Here is a 10,891-nt window from a genome sequence, read left to right as displayed (position 1 = left end):
GACACTTTGAGACCCACTGGTGTTTCCAAAATGGCGTGTATGCATATAGCCCATTGGGCTTAAGTGGGTGTAATGTAGAGTCCTATGTGGAGAGAGGAGGACTGTGTCCTCTTAAACCCAGAAGCTGACATAAACACATTGTTCAAATCATCATCATCATTGCCAAATAAACGGCTTCTACTATCAGTTGATTGATAAAAAACCTCACCATTTTGTCAAAGAAATAAAAAATAAAAAAGGAATTGTTCTGAAATACATGTCATGCACATCGCAATGTTATCGTATAGTGAGTCTTTGGAATTGTTTGCATCCCTACAATATTAACAAATGACTATTGTTATGCGATGGGGGGATGAGGGGATGGGGAGGTCCTGGTGGTGGAGGGTTTGCGCTTGCGGCGTATGAGCGTGGTGTAGCGCGTGTAGCTGTCCCCGTCCACCAGCGTCTCCGGGAGGTTCTGTTCACGGGTCTCTGGCAGCATCAGAATGAGGATGAAGCAGATCATGGTGCAGCACAGGAAGAGGACGTGATGGAGGAAGAAGCCCTTCTGGTTGTTGAGGTCCATGACATGGTCCGTCACTATGCCGAAGTTGGCGCAGGCCATGATCAGGCCCAAGCCGCCTCCCCGGATGACGGTGGGCGTGACCTCGGCGCAGTAGAATATGCTCAGGTTGGTGACCGCATGGGAGGAAATCATGCCGATGAAGGAGAAGGCAAAGGCGATCGTGTCGAGCAGGAAGTTGGTGTCGGCCATCCTCTTCCCCATCAAATCTATGATGCCCAGCTGCAGCAACGATGCCAGCATGGTAACGACCATGAAGAAGAGCAGGCTCCAGCGCCGGCCCATCATCATTACGGTCACACACATGGCCGTGGAGGACATTACGGCGATGGCCACCATGATGGAATAATTGGCATAGAACTTATGGTATATCTGGGTTTCCACGGCCATCGTCAAGCTATGGTGGATCCCATAGCCTGTCAGTGAATTGATGCAGAGCACAACAACATTCTTCCACAGGTTATTTGTCCCAAAGATTTTCAATAGCCAGGTCTTTTTGGGTTTCTTCTGAAGAACCTTCTGCAGTTCTGCGAGAAGTTGATCTGAATTTTGCTTTATGTCTGCCTGATTGTTCCTTGGGACATTTTTCATGATCCACTCGTTGGCCTTAAAGTACTGCTGCGTGGCCAACAGCCAGCGCAGTGACTCGGGGAAGATCCATACGTAAGGGAGTATGAGCAGCAGTGGGCAGAGGATGACACACTGGAGGGCCCACCAGTGGCTCCAGAAGTACGCCACTATTGGCAACATCATCTGCCCGAGCAAAATTATAAAAATGTCCAGAACGGTCATGGCGAAACGCCATTCTGGAGGACATAGCTCAATTCTGAGAATATAGAGGGAAAGTTGTATCCCTGCCAGGCAGAAGCCCTCAAAGAACCGCAGGGTGACGAACATGGCAAAGTTCGTAGAGAGGGAGACGCTCAGACCAAACAACAATATGAACAGCACAGAGAGTATCAGCACCGGAAGACGGCCGAACCAGTCGGCGAGGATGCCAAACACCAGGTATCCGAAGACGCATCCCATCGTAAAACCTATCCTTGCGTAGGGGACCATCCGCTTCTGGTCACACACCAGCTTAAACTTGGTAACCACATTCTCCACAAGTCCATTTTCCAGCTCAAAGTCCCATTCGATACAACCCTTACATTGATCCGGGACCTTATACTTCTTTGAGCTGGAACTTGGTTGGAATTTTGAACTTTGAGTTCTGCCATTATTTGAACCATAAATTGAACTTGAATTACTTATAGTACTATTTTTAGTACATGTTTTGTGTGGTGGGGCGAGATAAAAGTAATCTGAATGTCGGATGAACCCAATAAATAACGCTGGAACCAATGTCAGGAAAATTAACCATCTCTGGTACCTCCCAAAGCCTTTCCAAAGTTTTGGCAGAACATCGCTGTCGACCTTTGACAGCTTGTGTTGGTGAGATATGAAGCCGTCGGTTGCGGTGCTGTCAAGCTGCACCGTGGCCTTTGAAGTTCCGCTCATTGCAGGAAACAGTCAGAAAAGTAATAGTTTTCATCTAAAGGAGGACACTGCAAACCACAATGAGAATATTTATCCCGCACCAGCTTTTATGATTGCGGTGGTGTTGTCAGTCAGTTCATCTCCATATTTGGGTATAAACCACAACAGATGTACAGACAGACAGACAGACACATACATAGATATCCTAATACCAGTAAGACACCTGAGGGCGAGACATCCGCCTGGGTGACAGCAGACAATGGGCGACCGCTGGAATGGGGGTCAGATCGATATATCCGCCTGGGTGACAGCAGACTGCTGGGCGAGCGCTGGTGCTTTTGCATGGGGGGGGGGGGGGGGGTCAGATCAACATATGGAATGAATTCTGTACTGGCCATATATGGAGTGTCTTGAGTGTACAGGGTTTGATGAGGTCAGATCAACATATGGAGATCTAAGGGTGGCAGCCGGGGCAGTATCTTGAGTGTACAGGGTTTGATGAGGGACCAGGTATGGCTGGGCCTTAATTTTCGGACCTGTTAACTCTAGTTTTTTAGAACCAGCACAAAAGCCTCTGCCCGGGCTCTGGACATCTCCATATATGGAGCTGGCCTGTTCTGACATCTGCATATACGCATATAGCTTCATGCATCGCAGGCATGCATTAATGACAATAACACCACACTCTTGTGTAATATTGCTTAATTCTCACTACTTTTTTTTTCCTAATTTATGGAATTTCTGATTTCTTCATAAAATTACTTAATTACTTAGTTTTTAATTCATGAAAATGTTTGCTTTTTTGGGGATGTTTTTTTGTTTTGAAATAATTAAAAACTAAAATGTAGGAAAGAAAAAAGTAGACCAAAAAAAAGTAAAGGGACCCACAAAAATCGACCCACAATTGGGTCCCGACCCAGTGTTTGGGAAACACAGTCCATAGACTTTGCCACATGGCTGCCATATGACGTAATCTTCAAAAGCCATGCACTTCTCCCTTAGAAAGGTGATCACGCACACCTTTTCCACTCCGAGTCTGTACCGTTTTATATTTGTGATGATATGGCCCGGTTTCCCAAAGGACACATGGTGTTAGAGGTATGGTGTTGCACATGCTCAGATGCCCTCAGAATGAGATGTATGATGATAAGAGCGTCCCTCACTTCACACAGGTGAGTTTTTCAGATTATCCTTTTAGACCAGGGGCTATTAAGGTTAAGGGCCACCCCTTAACCCTAAACTTATTTGCCATTTTTTAAAAACCTTTTAAAATAGTTCAAATAGCTGATCTACAAGCTCACAATGTGTAGATGTAGATTGGCTAGTTGAACTATTTTCAAAATATTTTCAAAATAGTAAAAAATGGCAAATAAGTAGAGGGATAAGGATGGCGCAAGATTGATGACTGTACTGGATTCTCCTTTTAGACCAGGTGTATGACTGCACTCATGCTGTTTGCGTTTCTGGGAGAGCGAGTGCATGGAAATAGCAGATCTACAAGCTCATCATAGCGTATCAGTATTTGAAATACAGATTATGTGGTTAATTTATAATGTCTAATTTTGGCTGTAGGGAGTCAAAAGTGCAATATTTGTCTTTGTGAAGTAAAAGATAAATCACACCTGTGTGAAGTGAGGGGCGCTCTTATCATTGTACATCATCCATTCATTGTCAATGGGAATTGAATCTGTGTGTAGGACAGAAATGGCCGATTTGCTCGTCCACAATTCTCCATTCATTCTCAATGGAAATTTAAGTTTAAAACATTGTGTAAACTCAAAAGTGTTTACCTATAAGTACATACAGCACAGTCTACCACAAACACTCAGTATAGCAGATGTGGTGCTTTATTTTAAGCCGTGTTAATTTAACTTTCTTTAGGGACAAAGTTCACGTCCCAGAACTCTCACGCAAGAGAATGTCATTTCTTCACAATGAAACAGGGCAGTAGTTCTCAAAGTGGGGTCCAGAATACGGAACCTCCAGTCCAGAGGGCAGTGGTCCAGACCAGGGAACCTCGAGTCCAGAGCAAAGGTCCTTGCAGACTGGACGTGTTTTTTGGAAAAACGACAGGAAACACGCAGCTAAAAATCTGAAAAACGCAACAGTGTGCAGGTAACCTTTCTCTTGCGTGTGTACAAATGGGACGAAACAGACCCATAAAGGTCCCTGCACACTGGACACGTTTTCGGAATTTTAGTGGTGTTTTTCCGTCGGTTTCCGCGTCCAGTGTACAACCACCTTAAGTTATGGGGGGGGGGGGGGGGGGACTCGGGGGAGGGAAAACACTGGTTAAAAAGGACACTAATAATAAAAAAAGGTGGGCCATTAAATAAAGTTTGGATTCACCCCCTCCAGGGCCAGGTGCAAGATTGAAAAAGGCGATAGAGACAGTGAGCGACTGCCATAGTTTCACTGTGAGGACTGTGAGCTCACATCCATAGACAGTGAGCGACTGCCATAGTTTCACTGTGAGGACTGTGAGCTCACATCCATAGAGACAGTGAGCGACTGCCATAGTTTCACTGTGAGGACTGTGAGCTCACATCCATAGAGACAGTGAGCGACTGCCATAGTTTCACTGTGAGGACTGTGAGCTCACATCCATAGACAGTGAGCGACTGCCATAGTTTCACTGTGAGGACTGTGAGCTCACATCCATAGACAGTGAGCGACTGCCATAGTTTCACTGTGAGGACTGTGAGCTCACATCCATAGAGACAGTGAGCGACTGCCATAGTTTCACTGTGAGCACTGTGAGCTCACATCCATAGAGACAGTGAGCGACTGCCATAGTTTCACTGTGAGGACTGTGAGCTCACATCCATAGAGACAGTGAGCGACTGCCATAGTTTCACTGTGAGGACTGTGAGCTCACATCCATAGCCAGTGAGCGACTGCCATAGTTTCACTGTGAGGACTGTGAGCTCACATCCATAGACAGTGAGCGACTGCCATAGTTTCACTGTGAGGACTGTGAGCTCACATCCATAGACAGTGAGCGACTGCCATAGTTTCACTGTGAGGACTGTGAGCTCACATCCATAGACAGTGAGCGACTGCCATAGTTTCACTGTGGAGGCTGTGGGCTCGCATCGTGTCCTACTTTTTTGTCAGTGCAATTAATTCCTCACTTCCAACCAGAAAAACAAAAACAGAATCTCCTTTTCACACAAAATAAAGTCTTAAAGGCAATTTGTACAGCATTTCACATCACACCAGTTTGAGATCATTCATTTTCTCTCCTCAACATTTGTTATGTACAATTGTTGTAAAGCATCGGCATGTAGCTATACTGTATATACATTTATGCATATTCACACCACATATATAACACTCCTATGATGTATACATTTGCCGACTTGCAGATCAGCAGTAATTACTATATTTATAAACACCATTATATAAAATAAGAACCAGTGTAAACGTACTCAGTGTTCCTAAATATACAGAGTGGATGAAAACACTTAAGATTTGCATAATAACTCTTCATGACAACCTTCATAAAGTATGTGCTTTGTGAAAATGCTAGGCAGCCTCTCTAAAACTATCTTCACTAAACGAAGGTTAAGTGCGTGGGGTGTACCAATGTGATGCCGTTGGATTCTTCACACAAACAAACTTTGCATCGGCATCAAAAACACCCATTCCCTTCCCATAGTGGGTAAGTAAGTAAATACACACTCAATGCTATCTGGTTAACAGATGAGATTCGTAAGAGATTAACACCCTCCTTAGGGCGAGATTATCCTTAAGGATTTGGGAATGACTCGGCGATGACATCCTGCCACGGGAGGGTAGGGGGAGACCTCCGTGGTTTTGTCACCGAGCGGGGACTCCAGCAGTAAGCTGTCTAGTGACAGAAGTTCCAGTCCCGTGACTCTCAGACAACAGAATGTAGTTCCAGTCCCGTGACTCTCTGACTCTCAGACAACAGAATGTAGTTCCAGTCCCGTGACTCTCTGACTCTCAGACAACAGAATGTATGCCATTTCATCACACTGAAGCCAACCCCCGGGGTGGGAGGGGCTGGAAGGGAGCACCGCCGGCTTGTGATTGGGTGAGACGGGCCGTCGGTGTGGTATAGGGAGTGCTCCGCTACAGTGTTCATTGGACGACTGGACGAGGATTTACTATTCTGTGCCTATCGGGTCGCAAATCACTCACTTTAGCTCGCTCTGTGGCGTCTCTAGGGCGAAAGTCCCCACCCCGGGGCAATGGGGGCATAAGACCAGTTTTCCAGAATGAAATAGGGCAGTGGTTCTCAAAGTGGGGCCCAGGGACCCTCAGAGGTCCTTGAGGGGGTTCCTAATGGACAATTAAAGGTCTGTAACGCCCAAAGTGTCGAAATGGGGGGCGGGGTCCTTGAATAGAGGTTATGCGCGTGACATCATCATCATACCCTTAGTTATAAGTTATGCGGGAACGCATATATATATATATATATATCCAAACATAAACGTTCTATCTGATTGCATTAGACAACGATAAACTCACTTTGCCAATAATCTTAAGAGTTCAACCCCCCTCTCTTCCACAGTCAAACCCAAATGCCAAGTACTTCCTCCACTCCAGTGAATTGATCTGAGATCCTTGTCGCTGGGCTAGGACTCCAGCAGTAAGCAGTCTTCGTTGTCGCTGGGCTAGGACTCCAGCAGTAAGCAGTCTTCGTTGTCGCTGGGCGGTAGCATGAGCTGCTGTTCGTAGTACAGGCTCTTGGCGTAGTTTACTTCCTGGGAGATTTTGATGGCGAGACTCTCGCTTTTCACGTGAACCTATATGAAGAGAACAGTGTGATCAATGTGATCAACAACGACAAAGATTGACAAAGATTGGGAGAAGACGGATAGTTTATCCATAAGGCTGTGGAAGTATTCACACAATGTTTGCGTAAATTGGGGAAAGGAGGAGATCAATGTCAACGCAGCAGCTCCACAACACCGGTAGGCTGCTTTTTGCTGCATCTGCTTATGAGCACTGCTGTTGGGTATGAGGACCCCATACAGGAGTCTGACCCCATACTCTACAGATCTCGCTAATAGCGCCACCTAGGGCCCAACCAGCCCTGCATGCAGCTCATGAGCTCATGCTCAAACATGTATTTCAATTCAATTCAAATATAGCAAAAATAGCCGATCTACAAGCTCAAAACGCGTCACACTGAGACGTGTTTTGAGCTTGTAAATCATACTAAAATACTAAAATGTATTTTGGCGGGCCTTGATGCTGTCGTAATGACAGATTTTAGTGCACCGCGTTGTGAGCTTGTAGATCGGCTATTTTCAGCATGCAAACCAAGTGTAAAATGACTTATACCAGATATCTTGTCCACTAGTGCCTTCCTAACATTTTAGTCTAGTTTTTATTTGTTGACGAAATTGTCAATAATATTTAGTCTTAGTTTCAGTCATCGTAGCTTTTTTACATTTTTTTTGTCATAGTATTTAGTTGACGAAATCGACACTGCGGAGGTCTGCGTCAGGGCAGCGCGAGCGAGGTGTCTCACCATGGGTTTCTGGTGCGAGGGGCCAGGCATGGCGACACCGCTGCTGGTGCTCTCGGCCTTCTTGGTGAGCTGAACGTAGACCTTACCGTGGTCCTTGGAGACCAGGCAGTGGTAGAGGTCGTCGTACTTGACCTCCAGGAAGATGGCCTCACGGTCCACGTACTCACCGGGCTTCAGGAAGTACACCACCTTGGAGGAGATGAGCACGCAGTAGCTGTCAATGGGCTCCACCGCGATGAAGCTGGAGGAGGAGAGAGGAGGAGTGTTGATTTTGGCAGCAAATTTTGATTTTAGTTTTAGTCATGGTCTCTTGAATAGTTTTCACTTAGTTTTAGTCACATTTTTGTCACCCGGAATGTTTTTTAGTCGATGAAATCAACACTGGAGGAGGGGTGTCAGAAAGAAAATAGCCTTCATCTCAACACTTTCTACAAATGTCTTCTAAATCATGACAAAAAAAGCAACTATGTTTCTGTCAGTGATACTCAAACGTTTTCATGTCAAGGACCCCCAGAATGATATCCAATCTCAAAATATGTTGTTCCAGGGACCCCCCCCCCCAGAAGCAAAGATTTTAGTTCTCTGTGAAAAAATATATTCAAAGAATTGCAAAGATTTTAAGTGGTTTTCAAAAATAGCAGATCTACAAGCTATTAGCCACGCTATGAGCTTGTAGATCTGCTATTTTTCAATAGCTAAAGTTTAAAATAATAATAAGTGCCTAAAAGCTAAAAAGAGAAGGATCCGGGCACACAAAGAAAAAATGAGGAACGCTTTTATTTAATTAAAAGGCAACTGCCAACATGTTTCGACCTAACAGGTCTTCATCAGGGCAAGAAGGATTGATCCCTTTTTTGATCCGTGTGAGCACCTTTTTATCATTATCACATCCTGCTACCTCTATTGAGCACCTGGTTAGTTCCTCTTTTTTCTCTGCTTAAAAGCTAATGTGACACAGATGCGTTTTCTTTTTGGTTTATATGTCTTAACCTACTGACCACAAATCACACAAATTAACCAATTAACTAGTGATTTATCCGATGCTCGTAGACAGGGCGACTTACAAAGCACAACACCACCAATCAACCAAAATCAAATTGGTATTAATGTAATAAATGCTATCTGTTTTCAAAACATAATAAAAGAGAATGTTCATGAGTGGGGGGGGTGGGGTCGTAGGACAGAGCGGAAGATCAGCAGCAGAATCAGAGCAGCAAGAGTGGAAGTGCGTTCACATCAGTGTGTATTTCACACCGCTGTGATCATGTGATGAAAACGGAGTTGAGACACAAGTCGAAGCTCTCGATCTAAACCGGTCAATCTTCATTGCTGCTACTCTCACCTACAGCATGGTTAAGGAATGAAGGTTTTCTCAGCAGGGTGGCTGGCATCCCCCTCGAAAGCCTGAGTCATGCTTCATCACGCGACAGCATAAATTAGGCTTTGGGTGAGAAGAAGCTCAGTCATCTGTGAGAGACTTGGAGCAGAGCTGCTGCTCCTTTGCACGTAGACAGGAGTCAATCGAGGTGGTTCAGGCATCCAGTAAGGATGTCTCCTGGGTGTTATCATTACATCCAGTAAGGATGTCTCCTGGGTGTTATCGTTACATCCAGTAAGGATGTCTCCTGGGTGTTATCGTTACATCCAGTAAGGATGTCTCCTGGGTGTTATCGTTACATCCAGTAAGGATGTCTCCTGGGTGTTATCATTACATCCAGTAAGGATGTCTCCTGGGTGTTATCATTACATCCAGTAAGGATGTCTCCTGGGTGTTATCATTACATCCAGTAAGGATGTCTCCTGGGTGTTATCGTTACATCCAGTAAGGATGTCTCCTGGGTGTTATCATTACATCCAGTAAGGATGTCTCCTGGGTGTTATCATTACATCCAGTAAGGATGTCTCCTGGGTGTTATCGTTACATCCAGTAAGGATGTCTCCTGGGTGTTATCATTACATCCAGTAAGGATGTCTCCTGGGTGTTATCATTACATCCAGTAAGGATGTCTCCTGGGTGTTATCATTACATCCAGTAAGGATGTCTCCTGGGTGTTCAGGCATCCAGTAAGGATGTCTCCTGGGTGTTATCGTTACATCCAGTAAGGATGTCTCCTGGGTGTTATCGTTACATCCAGTAAGGATGTCTCCTGGGTGTTCAGGCATCCAGTAAGGATGTCTCCTGGGTGTTATCGTTACATCCAGTAAGGATGTCTCCTGGGTGTTATCATTACATCCAGTAAGGATGTCTCCTGGGTGTTATCATTACATCCAGTAAGGATGTCTCCTGGGTGTTATCATTACATCCAGTAAGGATGTCTCCTGGGTGTTATCGTTACATCCAGTAAGGATGTCTCCTGGGTGTTATCGTTACATCCAGTAAGGATGTCTCCTGGGTGTTATCGTTACATCCAGTAAGGATGTCTCCTGGGTGTTCAGGCATCCAGTAAGGATGTCTCCTGGGTGTTATCGTTACATCCAGTAAGGATGTCTCCTGGGTGTTATCGTTACATCCAGTAAGGATGTCTCCTGGGTGTTCAGGCATCCAGTAAGGATGTCTCCTGGGTGTTATCGTTACATCCAGTAAGGATGTCTCCTGGGTGTTATCGTTACATCCAGTAAGGATGTCTCCTGGGTGTTATCGTTACATCCAGTAAGGATGTCTCCTGGGTGTTATCATTACATCCAGTAAGGATGTCTCCTGGGTGTTATCATTACATCCAGTAAGGATGTCTCCTGGGTGTTATCGTTACATCCAGTAAGGATGTCTCCTGGGTGTTATCGTTACATCCAGTAAGGATGTCTCCTGGGTGTTATCGTTACATCCAGTAAGGATGTCTCCTGGGTGTTATCGTTACATCCAGTAAGGATGTCTCCTGGGTGTTATCATTACATCCAGTAAGGATGTCTCCTGGGTGTTATCATTACATCCAGTAAGGATGTCTCCTGGGTGTTATCGTTACATCCAGTAAGGATGTCTCCTGGGTGTTATCGTTACATCCAGTAAGGATGTCTCCTGGGTGTTATCGTTACATCCAGTAAGGATGTCTCCTGGGTGTTATCGTTACATCCAGTAAGGATGTCTCCTGGGTGTTATCGTTACATCCAGTAAGGATGTCTCCTGGGTGTTATCGTTACATCCAGTAAGGATGTCTCCTGGGTGTTATCGTTACATCCAGTAAGGATGTCTCCTGGGTGTTATCATTACATCCAGTAAGGATGTCTCCTGGGTGTTATCGTTACATCCAGTAAGGATGTCTCCTGGGTGTTATCATTACATCCAGTAAGGATGTCTCCTGGGTGTTATCATTACATCCAGTAAGGATGTCTCCTGGGTGTTATCGTTA

The 10,891-nt window shown here is 45.2% G+C and overlaps 2 protein-coding genes across 2 annotated transcripts in view; both read right to left on the bottom strand.

The window, feature by feature from the left end:
• Window positions 1-337: 337 nt before the first annotated feature.
• On the bottom strand, window positions 338-2,062 carry LOC310862019 (solute carrier family 22 member 23-like; the record flags this gene model as incomplete). The annotated part of the gene is made up of 2 exons (XM_083769755.1): window positions 338-1,775; window positions 1,935-2,062. The coding sequence occupies 2 exons, from the start codon at window positions 2,060-2,062 to the stop codon at window positions 338-340; spliced, it is 1,566 nt and encodes a 521-aa protein (XP_083625881.1).
• Window positions 2,063-4,763: 2,701 nt separating this feature from the next.
• vps13d (vacuolar protein sorting 13 homolog D) overlaps window positions 4,764-10,891 on the bottom strand; it is a 90,688-nt gene continuing 84,560 nt past the window's right edge. The window contains exons 69-70 of the mRNA XM_083769549.1: window positions 7,548-7,788; window positions 4,764-6,816 (exon numbers count right to left, since the gene is read on the bottom strand). Coding sequence (XP_083625675.1) covers window positions 6,685-6,816; window positions 7,548-7,788 — 373 coding nt within the window. The 3' untranslated portion in view covers window positions 4,764-6,684. The remainder of the gene's footprint in view (window positions 6,817-7,547; window positions 7,789-10,891) is intronic.

This window comes from Protomyctophum parallelum, assembly GCF_964188405.1.
Source record: "Protomyctophum parallelum genome assembly, chromosome: 7".
NCBI lineage: Eukaryota > Metazoa > Chordata > Actinopteri > Myctophiformes > Myctophidae > Protomyctophum > Protomyctophum parallelum.
This window is presented reverse-complemented; position numbering and strand designations above follow the sequence as displayed.